This window comes from Stomoxys calcitrans, chromosome 5 (assembly GCF_963082655.1).
Source record: "Stomoxys calcitrans chromosome 5, idStoCalc2.1, whole genome shotgun sequence".
Taxonomy (NCBI): Eukaryota; Metazoa; Arthropoda; class Insecta; order Diptera; family Muscidae; genus Stomoxys; species Stomoxys calcitrans.
In genome coordinates this window covers 43,439,114-43,453,179 of record NC_081556.1, presented here as the reverse complement: position 1 = coordinate 43,453,179, position 14,066 = coordinate 43,439,114, and the positions used below count along the sequence as shown (strand labels likewise).

General features: G+C 39.9%; 1 protein-coding gene across 4 annotated transcripts in view; it reads left to right on the top strand.

Annotated features, from left to right (window-relative positions):
* Positions 1 to 11,983, top strand: part of LOC106081054 (interaptin) — a 31,548-nt gene extending 19,565 nt beyond the window's left edge. Inside the window, exons 8-19 of one of the 4 annotated variants that reach the window (XM_059369605.1) lie at positions 1,832 to 1,975; positions 2,042 to 2,169; positions 2,237 to 2,483; positions 2,612 to 2,755; positions 4,395 to 4,498; positions 4,566 to 4,833; positions 8,461 to 8,519; positions 8,593 to 8,656; positions 10,786 to 11,025; positions 11,084 to 11,307; positions 11,375 to 11,478; positions 11,634 to 11,722. In XM_059369605.1, coding sequence (XP_059225588.1) covers positions 1,832 to 1,975; positions 2,042 to 2,169; positions 2,237 to 2,483; positions 2,612 to 2,755; positions 4,395 to 4,498; positions 4,566 to 4,833; positions 8,461 to 8,519; positions 8,593 to 8,656; positions 10,786 to 11,025; positions 11,084 to 11,307; positions 11,375 to 11,450 — 1,698 coding nt within the window. In that variant the 3' untranslated portion in view covers positions 11,451 to 11,478; positions 11,634 to 11,722. Of the gene's footprint in view, positions 1 to 1,831; positions 1,976 to 2,041; positions 2,170 to 2,236; positions 2,484 to 2,611; positions 2,756 to 4,394; positions 4,499 to 4,565; positions 4,834 to 8,460; positions 8,520 to 8,592; positions 8,657 to 10,785; positions 11,026 to 11,083; positions 11,308 to 11,374; positions 11,479 to 11,633 lie in introns of all 4 variants that reach the window. The other 3 variants (XM_059369604.1, XM_059369603.1, XM_059369602.1) reach the window with 3 other exon arrangements.
* The last annotated feature ends 2,083 nt before the right edge of the window (positions 11,984 to 14,066 follow it).

Genomic DNA, 14,066 nt, shown 5'->3' with positions numbered 1-14,066 from the left:
ACTGAAGTTTTCCTAGGGAAGAGTACTGTAACCACATTTTTCTTAGGGAAGAGTACTAAATCAAAACTTTCTTTAAGGAAGAGTATTTAAACTACCCTTTCCCAAGGAAAAGTGTGCTAAACCCACACTTTTCCTAGTGAAAATGTACTTAATCCACACTTTTCTTAGTGTGGTAAAAGTTGCCTAGGCAAATAGTACTAAAAATACAAAAATACCCGTGTAGTTCTCATTCAGGAACCGCCGAATACTTCTATCATATCAACGTTTTTGTCAGTTAGTGTGGTCAGAAGGCGGTTAGTGTGGTCAAAAGGCGGGTAACCAGAGTAACACCCCAAGGAGGGGTGTTCTCGCCGATTCTATGGAACCTCGTGATTAATGAAATCCTGATGAATCTCGGTGGGGACGGCACGAGGACTATCGCTTATGCGGACGACGTTGTGCTTCCGGTCCGAGGCAGATTTCTGTCGACGATCAGCGAGATCATGGAATGGTCGCTGAGGAGGTTGTCGCGATGGGCTTCCAGAAATGAGTTGAGGACCAACCCAGGGAAGAAGGAACTGGTGCTCTTCGCGTGTAGATATAAGATACGGAGTTCAGACTGCTACCCTGCGGATGTCGAAGGAGGCAAAGTACATAGGCATAGCTCTCGATTCGAAACTGTCATGGAAGAGGAACACCGAGAAAAGAAACCATAAGGCAATGTGCGCTTTTTAGTGCTGCAAGAGGATGTTCGGTAGGAAGTGGGGGTAACTCCCAAGACGATTTGTTGAATGTATACGGCCATCGTGAGACCAGTACTGGCCTATGGAGCACTGGTATGGTGGAATGCCGTAGAGACGAGGACGGATATCAATATCTATACATCCTACATCAGGCCGAGGATGGAATATAATTCTCATATATGGGCAGGAGCTCGTCGGAATGTGGGTAGCGTGGTATTGCTCTATCGTTATTATTATTTTTATTTTCATGGCGTGTGTTCCAGAGATTTTCATCTTCTTATCCCTGACTTGCCAGGAACTCACACCCGTTTGTAATTGATTGGCCAGTCGACCGAACCATACATTAGCGAGAGTATTCATTTTTCGCCCTACCCTTTTGTATGTGGAATCGACTTGCGGCTAATGTCTTTCCCACCGACATTGACGTTCAGAAATTTAAAACGAATATCAATAAACACTACTCCCTCTTTCCCCCTCCAACCCTTAACTTTCCTAATTGCCAACGCAATGCACTGCATATATAGGGGATATCCCCTGCATGTTGGTTATGTGAAAAAAAAGTTTAAAGTTAATGAAGATCTAACAAATGGTGCCAGAAACTGTGGGGGTATAAGTGGTTCCTATGTCTAAGGGAAACCAGGCAAATTTCTGAATACTTCTATTATACAATCCTAAATATCCATGACTTGACTCCGTGACTATATTATTGCGAGCGAGGAATAATGTATTTAACGAGGTAGATGGTTGCTACTACAGTAATTGAGACATGACTGTTAAGTAACTACAAATCTTCACGCTCGTTAGATCAGCACGAACTAGCGAACTAGCAGTGGTCTTATGATCCTAATGACATTCTATAGAGATAAAGGGATGTTTTTCTATTCAACTATCAGTTTAATGTCACTCTGTTCCGGTTTGATATATCTATATTTTCATTGAAAGCTTTGTATCGAAACACATTCTGGTGGTAAGTGTTTATATCTCCAGGGAGATAAATCTTACCTTCCATAGCTTTGGATGTGACATGGAGTTTCAAATCTTAACTTCGTCTTTACCAATACTACTCTGCATACCTAGTTATCTGACTTCTTTCTATTTCATTTTCTTAGGATTATAAAAATTCTCTTAAAATTATGCAAGAAAATTATTCAGAGCTTTGTGGAAAGCATGCAATTGAGTTACTGGCGCTAGAAAAGGATATACAATCGAAATGCCTTGCAACGTTTGAACAAAAGGAGCAATTAATAAATGAGGTATGGCAAGTTATTTATGTAAAAGCCCAGTTTTTGACTTAAAATTTTGATTGTTTGATTATTCAGCTTCAAAAGAAACTTGAAAAAAGCGAAAAGCAAATCGTTGATCTACAATCTCATTGGGAGTACCAGAAAAACGAAGATTTCTGTCAAAAGAAGAATTTGGAAGAAGAACTACAAAATGCACAGGAAAGGTAGTTCATATTCTTCTTTAGTTTTAAGTGTTTTATATAGTTATGCATCATATTTTTCAATTCATAGATTTAAAGAATTTCAACTAAAATTTAAAGCCATCGAAAACGATCTAAGCCTTCAACACAAGCAAGTGGAGCAGAAGAATAATATAATTGAGAAACTGCAGACAGAGTTAAAGGACTTACAGGCCATCATACATGAACAAACTTTGAAACCGGAGAATGATATTGAAATCTCACAGTTGAAGCAAACAATTGAAACCCTACAAGAGGAGAAGTCTTCTTTGGAAGAACAAAATAAACATTTGATTGAGGTATGATACATTGCTATGTCTATATGGTGTATTGATCCTGAGATGGATCAAACATCATTCGCATATTGAATTGTCAAACTAATATATCTAATATATTTATTAAATTTTCAATTTTTTGATGTTTGCAGGATTACAATAACTCCCTCACTGAGGCAAAAGAATATTGCAGAGAGTTATGCAGTAAGCATAAAGACGAGTTACTAGCAGTTAATGAAGTCATCAAATCAGAATCTCTTGCGGTTCTTGAACAAAAAGAGGAAGAAATCAAAGAAGTAAAGAATTCAGATTTTTATAACCTCCACCATAGGATGGGAGTATACTAATTTCGTCATTCTGTTTGTAACACCTCGAAATATGCGTCTGATCCTCATGGCATTTTAAGTCGATTTAGACATGTCCGTTCGTCTATCCGTCCGTCTGTCGATCGAAAGCAACTTTCGAAGGAGTACAGCTAGCCGCTTGGAATTTTGCACAAATATTTTTTTTTAGTGTTGGTCGGTTGGGATTATAAATGGGCCAAATCGGTCCATGTTTTGATGTAGCTGCCATATAAATCGATCTTGGATCTTGACTTATTGAGCCTCTAGAGGGCGCAATTCTCGTCCGATTTGACAGAAATTTTGCGCGTGATTTTTTAGTATCTCTTCCAACAACTGCGCTAAATATGGTTCAAATCGGGTTGGGATTGTAAATGGGCAAAATCGGTCCATGTTTTGATATAGCTGCCATATAAACCGATCTTGGGTCTTGACTTATTGAGCCAATAGAGACTTATTGAGCCAATTCTCATCCGATTTGGCTAAAATTGTGCATGAAGTGTTTTGTTATGATTTCCCATAGCTGCGGTAAGTATGGCGCAAATCGGTACATAACCTAATATAGCTGTCATATAAACCGATATGGGATCTTGACTTCTTGAGCCTCTACAGGGCGCAATTCTCATCCGATTTGGCAGAAATTTTGAACAACGTTTCTCTCATGACCTTCAATATACGTGTCTGAATCGATCAATTGTTTGATACAGCGCTAAATATGCTTCAAATCGGTCCATGTTCTGATATGGCTGTCATATAAACCGATCTTGGGTCTTGACTTATTGAGCCTCTAGAGGGCCCAATTCTCGTCCGATTTGACTGAAATTTTGCACGTCGTGTTTTAGTATCACTTCCAATAACTGCGCTAAATATGGTCCAAATCGGTCCATGTTTTGATATAGCTGTCATATAAACCGATTTTGGGTCTTGACTTCTTGAGCCTCTAGAGTGCGCAATTCTTACCCGATTTTGCTGAAAGTTTGTACGAAGTGTTTTGGTATTATTTCCAACAACTGTGTTAAGTATGATTCAAAGCGGTTCATAATCTGGTATAGCTGTCATATAAACCGATCTTGGATCTTGACTTATTGAGTCAATAGAGCGCGAAATTCTCATCCGATTTGGCTGAAATTTTGTATGAGGTGTTTTCTTATGACTTCCCATATCTGTGGTAAGTATGGCGCAAATCGGTATATAACCTTATATAGCTGCCATATAAACCGATCTGGGATCTTGACTTCTTGAGCCTCTAGAGGGCGCAATTCTCATCCGATTTGGCTGAAATTTTATATTTAGCTTCTTGAGTCCCTAAAAGGAGCAATTCTTATCCGAATGAACTGAAATATGACACAATGACTTCTACAATGTTCGGCATTCATTTAAGCTCCGAATCGGACTATAACGTGATATAGCTCCAATAGCATAACAATTTTTATTCAATATTCTTCGTTTGCCTAAAAGGAGATACTGCGCATAGAACTCGACAAATGCGATCCATGGTGGAGGCTATATAAGATTCGGCCCGGCCGCACTTAGCAGGCTCTCACTTGTTTTTTTTTTGTTATGACCTTTGAAAATCAATTTTCCCAAATTTTAGCTACAAAAGTTACTTAAAATCAATGAAGGAAAAATTGCAGAACTCCAATCAACTTTGGCTGAAAACGAGAATATAACCAACGAGCTTAAAAACAACAATGAAAAGTAAAATGTTCCATAATTTTTAAGTGTTTCTTAAACTAACTTAGGAAACTTTATTTGGCATACACAGATTTCAGAAACTTGAAGACAATTTTAAAGCCCTGGAGAAAGACCTAAGTCTTCGATCTCAAGAGGTCAACCAGAAGAATGGCATGATTCAAAAGTTGCAGAAGGAATTGAAGGTCTTACAAAGCAGCATGGAACAACAAACTTTGAAATATGAAAACGATAAAGAAACTCCCAAATTTTTAAAGAAAATCACCACAATGAATCAACAAATTCAAAAGTTAATGGAGGAAAATTCTGTGTTGGAGAAGAAGAATCAGGAATTGGTTGAGGTATGTATGGAACTGCTTTAGCATTAACTAACGAGGGCTATGCCACTCAAACAATGGATCGCTACATTGTTGGATTTATCCAAATCAGATGTTGTCTCTCCGTAAATTCAGAGGTTTCTCTCTAGGTTAGGTTGAAAAAAGGTCCAGATATCAATCCGCTATGCCATTATGGACACACACCTAAGCCACTAATCGGCTTGTTGTGCGCTCTAAAAACTAAAGAGTAACCTCGGAAAAGAAAATTTTTTTTAAAGATTCCATGCTACGTACAAAATCCTTAATTTTTTTCCATACCACTCCTCTAAGTTGGTTCATGTCTGGTATCGCGTTCTTACCTAAGTACCGGTGTCTGTTAGCCGCGGAAGCTGGGCAATGTCATAGGAAATGCTCCAACGTCTCATCATCTTCCCCGCATGCCCTACACATGCTATTACTTGCCGCACCGATTTTGCATAAGTGAGCGATTTTGCAGTCCTATGTGTCCCGTTATGACACCAAAAGCTGTACTGACCCCTTTCTTACTGCCTTTCAGTAAAAGCCTCGTCCTCTAACGCGTTTGTCGCGCATGACCTTAAATCGGACTTCATCAACCCGAAAGACTTCGGGTTACCCAAGTTTATTGATGGCAGTTCTCTGGCCTTAACTGCCAAATCGTCTGCCCTTTCATTCCCCCTTACTTCGTTATGGCCCGGCACCCAAACGATGGGGATCGTGCTATCTTCAGAGAAGGCGTTAATCTCCTTCTTACACTGCCCTTCCATTCGGGTTTCCTACCGTCGCCTCGATTATACCGCGATAGTATGAGCTGCTCACATCCTTAATCCATTCTCCCATCGCCTTAAGTCTCATAGCCGCAGTGGCTGCCTCACACTTAATCTGTATGCCAATCCGTCGGATGTCTAGAATAATCTTCACGAGCCCTAGTGGGCGTGGCCCTTATCGCTCCTCCTATGCCTAGACAAAATGTTCTCTGAACTTGTTGTATGGTCCTTATGTTGCAATGCTCCCATCCTTAATCCATTCTCCCATTACCTTGAGTTTCATAGCCGCAGTGGCTGCCTCACACTTAATCTGTATGTCAATGGGTCAGATATCTAGAATAGTCTCCAGTGCCCTAGTGGGCGTGCTCCTCATCGCTCCGCCTATGCCAAGACAACATGTTCTCTGAACTTGTTGTATGGTCCTTATGTTGCAATTTTTCTCCATAGCAGTCCACTAAACTACTGAGTATTGGTCTAATAACGCTCCTGTAGAGCCAGTGGATTATCCTCGGATTCAGGCCTTATTTTGAGCCTCAGCCCGCCTACATAGAGTCCAACTTATGTGCGCCTACTTAGTACGCTCCTGAATGTGACACTTGCAATTAAGTTTCCTATCCAAGATCACTCCTAAGTGTTTGACCTTGTCAGATATCGAAATCGTTTTGTTGAGAAAACGTGGCGCGTCAAATTGTCCCATCTTCGTCTTCCTCGTGTACATGCATATTTCAGTGTGTTAACATTGAGACTTCTGGGTCTAGCCCAGTCATATGCCATATGCAAGACCTTTTCGGCCCTTCTGCATGGCTTGTTCGGATCCTTACCCCTAAGAAATATTTTAATTTCGTCTGCATAGCAGTAATAAGACTTTCTAGGCTGGCTACTACTGAATCTTTACTGATTAGCGACGGAAGAGGAAAAACATTTAGAGCACTCTTTGCAAGAATACAGGCTCTATGTCTTCCATTTCCTATACCCTTGAGTAGTTATATCCAGAAATTCTTAGTCTACATACCATTCCTCGATTAACCCATGGTTCTTGGATAAGAACAAAGACAAATCCTCCTGCCGTCAGAAGGACCTTGAGTGCCCTCGAAGTGGCCTTACAAGGGTAAATATTAATTTGCAGCAACCGGACCATTGTCCATAGGCTTCACAGTGGACTGTGTTAGCTTCGTCTTCTGTGTCCACCAGGATTTCATCGTCACAAGATTCGTTCGATTTCGTCATGATGAGTTTCCTAAGGCATTCAGGGGCAGTTGCGAAAGCCGTAAAACCACTCTTCCTCAGGTGTGGACGTTTCCTCCTTAGATGCTTCACTAGCTGCTTCTGTCGAAGTACCTTTCGATTCCCGTCCTTCCCCACTGCCGAATACCTTGAGCACAATCAAACCGGATGGCCCGCCCACACAGAACTTTTTGGCTTCTGTTTCGACCCCCTTATTCAGTCTCATGCAACTCACCAGACTTAGCGATCTGGTCGATAGTTTCTCATGCAAGTATTCAAGAACAACTGTTGAGTCGTGACACAACTCTTTAGGACTTGTTGAGGTCTGTGAGACGGCCTGAGTTTAGTGCGAATACTGCATGCGTCCGTTCGCCATCTGCCTTATCCCATCTACCAATCTTCCAGTCGATAGTTCAAAGAATGGGATTAGGTTAGAATAGGTTAAAAAGTCGCTGCTTGTATCAGCAGATTGGAACAGACGTTTTCGCCCATTGTGATACCACAGGAAAGGAAGATTAAAAATGCCTTCTAGTTCGTGCCGTTGAACCATCCAGATCGGTTTATAAAGCCCAACAACTTGCGAATGTTTAAATCAGTTAAATAAGACAGGATCTCAAAGAAATGAGAACCCAAAGTTGAACTCCTTCTGATTGCCAGTGTGGGACACACACACAGAAGGTGTTGTATAGTCTCCTCATCTTCGATATCGTCACAGCTTCTGCAAAAGTCGTTATTGGCTATCTTCAGTCTGTCAGCATATTTTCCGATTATATTGTAACTTGTCATGACGGACACAATGACTGGGACTTCTGTTCTAGCCAGTGACAGCAAAACGATACAACTTTTCAAGTCTAAATTAGGCCATAGATATTGGAATGCTCACAGTCCCTTCTTTGTGACCATCTATCATTCGTTATTCTTCGGGTCTGGTCCTGAAAACTTAGCTTACATGTCGTTTAAGGCTTATCCACAGATTCCAGTATCCCTGGAATATGTAGGGTAGATCCTAGTCTCGCAAGCTCGTCCGATTTACAATTCCCTGGGATATCTTTGTGGCCCGGCATCCAGAACAAGTGAATTTTGAACTGTTCAGCCATCTGCGACAGTCGAGGGCGGTTTTTGTGTTCAGAAATACGTTCTCCATACGATTTAATGGCTGCCTGGCCTGGTCTGAGAAGATATTTATGCCAATCGTCGTTATGACATATCTTAGCCATTCCACCACTTCCTTAATTGCTTGATACACACTGGGATTACCGTCCGTTAATCTTTCAAGGTGGAGGAGACTAACAGAGCGCAGGGGTTAGCGTGTCCGCTTATGACGCTGAACGCCTGGGTTCGAATCCTGGCGAAACTATCAGAACAAACAATTGTCAGCGGTGGTTTTCCCCTCTCTTGGGGAAGCGGAATCAATGTCGTTGTCCTTCAGTGTGCTTTGCTTAAAGTCAACCGTTTGTTGTGTTTTTGTCTTCATTCCCATCACACAAAAATTTACTTAAATCCGAAAGTTGTAATTGATGGCGAAATTGGCTAACTAAGTTGTGATGCAACTAAGGTTAATCCTTAAAATCCTTGTTCAAGTGACACACCCCTGATGGTTTTAAAAAAAGTGAAATATTTTTAATCGTTAAAATATTTTTAGGATATATCTAAAAACAAGGATTTAACACTCAAACTGGAAACTGCACAAAATCGCCTTAAGTAAGTACGAGTTTACTTTAAAATAAAACAACAGAAACATTTTATTTTTTTTTCTTGAATATTTCTTCCTAAGGGGCTTGCAGCAGGAGTTAAATGACATCAAAAAATTAAATGAATCCAAAGATAATAAAATTGAGGTAAGTGAATGCAAGAATATTTTATATTCGAACGTTGGGTTTCCAACACCATGCATTGGGAATAGAGTACAAATCTTGCATATGGGTTAGGTTAGGTTAAACGAGAGAAGAAGAAAAAAGTAGTTGAGAGTCCCAAATCAAATCTGGAAACGAGAAAAAGAAAGGGATGAATAGTAGGATACAAGGCGTTAAGTTCGGCCGGGCCGAACTTTGGATACCCACCACCTCGGGTATTTTGTCATAATCGGGTGAAAAATGCATAACTTATGCTCCTATAACAGATTTATCGAAATATGGCCCGATTTGGACCAAATTCGTCACGGATATTGAGAGGTCTAATAAGCATAAATCACTGTTCAATTTTATAGAACAAAATATTGGTCTTTTTGGTAGCCATATCCAAATATAGACCGGTCTGAACCATATACGATACGGATGTCAAAAAGCCTAACATAAGTCACTGTGTCAAATGTGCCTTTCATGGGGCCAAGACTTTAAATCGAGAGATTGGTCTATATGACAGCTATATCCAAATCTGGACTGATCTAGGCCAAATTGAAGAGGGATGTCGAAGGATCTAACACAACTCGCTGTCCCAAATTTCAGTAAAATCGGATAATAAATGTGGCTTTTATGAGCTTAAGACCCTAAATCGACCTATATGGAGGCTATATCAAGATATAGTCCGATATAGCCCATCTTAGAACTTAACCTGCTTATAAACAAAAAAAGGGGGTGTCTGTGAAAGTTTCAGCTCAATATCTCTATTTTTAAAGACTGTAGCGTGATTTCAACAGACAGGCGGACGGACATGGCTAGATCGTTTTAGATTTGTACGCTGATCAAGAATATATATAATTTATGGGGTCGAAAATGGATATTTCGACGTGTTGCAAACGAGGTGACAAAATGACTTTACCCCCATCCTTCGGTGGTGGGTATAAACATTAAATTGTTGCGCTTTGTGTGTTTGTCTGTTCCGTATAGACTCAAAAATGGCTGAACCGATTTTCATGAACATTTATTTAAGCCTCGGTGTAAATAGAGTACTCAATTTTTTTATATCCGAAGGGGGGCGGACCCTCCTCCATACCCCAATTTTTTAAAACGCCAGATTTCGGAGACGCGTGCACCGAAATTTTGTATGCCACCTTATGGCAACCCAAAAACACGAAATTGGTATAAAATGTTTGCGTCAAATAAACTGGGGGGACGCCCCATCCCATAACCCACCCGGACGGATATGTTACCGATTGAGACAACATGGGTATCAAATGAAAGGTATTTAAGAGTAGAGTGCGAACTTGGTATACTCCCCAAACCCAAAGCCCAAAAGCAGGACATGTGTATCGCAACAATAATGGACTGAAATAAATTGTCTTTTGGGTCTTAGGGATAGACACAGGAGGACCTACTGATCTGTAAAAATGTGGCATCACAAGTAGTAGCTTTGAAATATGATTTTGAATGTTGATAACCTTTGAATATTAATAGCCACCTTCAAAATGCTTCACATTATGCGGCTAAAAAAATCATGCTCTAGCACTATGCTGATATTATTTCAGGGTCCGCTCCTTAAACTCCCATCATACCGGCCATGTTTGCCTACTATGGCTCAAATGATAGGTATTTGAAAGTAGAAAAATAATTTCATATCCAATTTTGAGGCTATGTGTTTGGGAATCGTCTCACCCCATAATCCCCTCCTAAACCAATGACAATTGAGGCTCAAATAAAATGAATTTAAGAGAAGAGCACGATGATGATATTTTTTTTGGGCTAAGTGCGTGGGTGGTCGCTCCATCCTACATACCCCTCAAACTGTACTTATTTGTGGATTATGGCAAAAAGGGGCTCAATTCTGGTATCTGTTTTATGGCCAAGTGTTTCAGGGACGTCTTATCTCATAAACTCCACCTAAACCAGACATATATACCGACTATATCATTATGTAGCTTAAATGTGGTTTTTGGGAGTAGAGTATGAATCTGATATCCACTTTAGGGGCAAAGGGTGTGGCAACTCTAATCCACCACCACAACGATGAGAACGATGTGCCGTATAAACTACCTATTACAGGTCTTTCTTCCCTTCTCTCTCTCTTTGTTTATTTTTTTCCCATAACATAGCTAACAAAACTACGCCAATCAGAGAATGAAAAGGATCGCCATATAGCAAAACTCAATGCTCAGCTATCCAAATCCCTTGCCAAAATATATGAATTGGAGATGCAATTGCAGCGCAATCAACAGCTGCTGGAAGTTCGCAGCCAATTAATTGACTCGCTGCAAGAAAACGAGGCCAATCATCGCTTGCACATGGGCGAAAAGATAGTGGAAATGGGTGAGAAGAATAACACCATTGCCGAGGTATGTCTTTGTATTATGATTCTATGGATTTGAAATGGGTGTGTCATTGACGCTCTAGTCCTCGATTTCATTCAATCAGCTGACCCAAGAATTGTGTTCCTGTTCACAGGAGGTACATACTCTCAATGAGAAAATCTATGCCAAACAATTGGAGTTCACCGAGCAACAGCATATCATCAAATTGTTAGAGGAGAACAACAAACGTAGCCAAATCATGCGCATTAAGCAAGAGGAGAAAATGTCACGCATGACAGAGGATATTGCCCATTTGCAGAAGATCATGTAAGTTAGGCTTGAAAAGGAGAAAAGAAAAACAAATTTTACAAAAGATCTTTAAATTACAATACAGCAAAGTAATGAGAAACTTTATAAAAATGAATATTGGTTGCCCTACAACATATCTAAATGGAAACGGAAAACTTTAGTAACGCACCTATATATTTTATAAGAAAAGTAAGTTTTTTTGTATTTAACTTTCTTAAGGTGAATTCAATGGAAAGCTTTCTTTTCGAATGATTTGCTAAAGTTTTCCGTTAAATGTGGCCTTAAACTAAACCAAAAACATAAATTTCACCCCCCCTCTCTATCTTGCACTTGTTCATTTTCAGTGAAATTTATCAAGCCAACCTTTTGAATGCCAATACCAATTTAATTTTGAAACAACAGGCCCTTATGCCCCCTAACAATCGGATGGAGATGGAAACCTATGACATTAATGAGAACTTTTACCATTACACGGACCAACGTAAACGCAAACGTCAAATCGCTATAAATGTCAAAACATATGAAGCTTAAAACGCTGTCAAATTCTACAATTCTCCAGTCAAGTGTCATGATGTCAGCATATGAGCCTTCAAAATTGACAATGTTTGAATGTGTGTCAGTTTTCTTTGTAAAATAAAACTATTTGCATGTTGCCTTCATAAATTGTCTACAGAAAAAAGCGCTGATATGTGTATATTCATGGTATAAATTATTCTTCCGACAAGCCAATGCACAGTGGTATTGTAAGGGTCTGCGCACTAATGTGTGTGTGTGTGTGTGTGCGTGTTGGTGTAAATAGGTCTGTCTTTTTGTGGTTGGCGGCGCTTAAAAACGCCACTGCCAGAAAAAGGGTTTTTGATTGCAGGCCCATAGGCTTGCCACGTTCTCAAAGCATGAAATCGAAAAACTATTGGGTTGCCCAAAAGTAATTGCGGATTTTTCATAAAGTCGGCGTTGACAAATTTTTTCACAGCTTGTGACTCTGTAAATGCGTTCTTTCTTTTGTCAGTTGTCAGCTGTTGCTTTTAGCTTGCTTTAGAAAAAAAGTATAAAAAAAGTATATTTGATTAAAGTTCATTCTAAGTTTTATTAAAAATGCATTTACTTTCTTTTAAAAAATCCGCAATTACTTTTTGGGCAACCCAATATATTACAAATCGGGATTCTCTAAAAACCCTAGACTAAGTCAAAACTTAGTTTTTATTTGAAAAAAAAAGTGAAAAGGCGCCCACCACTCACCTCAGGTATATATGTAAACTACCTTCCATCAAAATCCGGTGAAAAATTCATAATTTATGCCTCCATAGTAGCCATATCGACATATGGTCCGATTTCGATCAAATTCGACACGGATATTGAGTCGTCTAATAAGTACAAGTCATTGTTCAATTTTGTAGAACAAAATATTCGTCTTTTTTGGTAGCCATATCAAAATAAAAACCGATCTGAACCTTATACGACACGGATGTCGAAAAGTCACTGTGTTAAATTTCAGAGAAATCGGGGCCAAGACTTTAAATTGCGAGATCGGTCTATATGGCAGCTATATCCAAATCTGAACCGATCTGGGCTAAACTGAAGATCGATGTCGAAGGGCCCAGAACAACTCACTGTCCCAAATTTCGGCGACATCGGACAATAAATGCGCCTTTTATGGGTCCAAAATCCTAAAACGAGAGATCGGTCTATATGGCAGCTATATCCAAATCTGAAGCGATCTGGGACAAATTGAAGAAGGATGTCGAAGGACCTAACACAACTCACTGTCCCAAATTATGGCAAAATCGGACAATAAATGCACCTTTTATGGGCGCAAAACTTCAAATCGAGAGATCGATCTATATGGCAGCTATATCCAAATCTGAACCGATCTGGGTCAAATTGTAGAGGGATTTCGAGTGGTCTAATACAACTCGCTGTCTGAAATTTCAGCAAAATCGGATAATAAATGTGGCTTTTATGGGTCTAAGACCCTAAATCGGCAGATCGGACTATACTATAGCAATATCCAAATCTGAACCGATCTGAGCCAAATTGAAAAAGGATGTCAAAGGGCCTTACATAACTCACTGTCTTGAATTTCAGCAAAATCGGATAATAAATGTGGCTTTTATGGGCGCAAGACCTTAAATCAAGGTATCGGTGGATGTGGCTGCTATATCCAAATCTGGACCGATCTGGGCCAAATTAAAGAAAGATATCGAGTTGCCTAACACAACTCACTGTCTCAAGTTTCAGCAAAATCGGGCAATAAATGTGGCTTTTATGGGCTTAAGACCCTAAATCGGCGGATCGGACTATATGATAGCTATATCCAAATCTTGACCGATCTGGGCCAAATAAGAGAAGGATGTCGAAGGGCTTAACATAACTCACTGTCCCAAATTTCAGCAAAATCGGATGATAAATGTGGCTTTTATGGATCTAAGACCCAAAATCGGAGGATCGGTCTATATGGCAGCTATATCCAAATCTGAACCGACCTGGGCCAAATTGAAGAAGGATGTCGAAGGGTTTAACACAACTCCCTGTCTTAAATTTTTGCAAAATCGTACAATAAATACGCCTTTTATGGGCGTAAAACTTCAAATCGAGAGATCGGTCTTTATGGCAGCTATATTCAAATCTGGACCGATCTGGGGCAAATTGTAGAGGGAGGTCGAGTGGTCTAATATAACTCAATGTCTGAAATTTCAGCAAAATCGTATAATAAATGTGGCTTTTATGGGCGTAAAACTTCAAATCGAGAGATCGGTCTATATGGGGGCTATATCAAG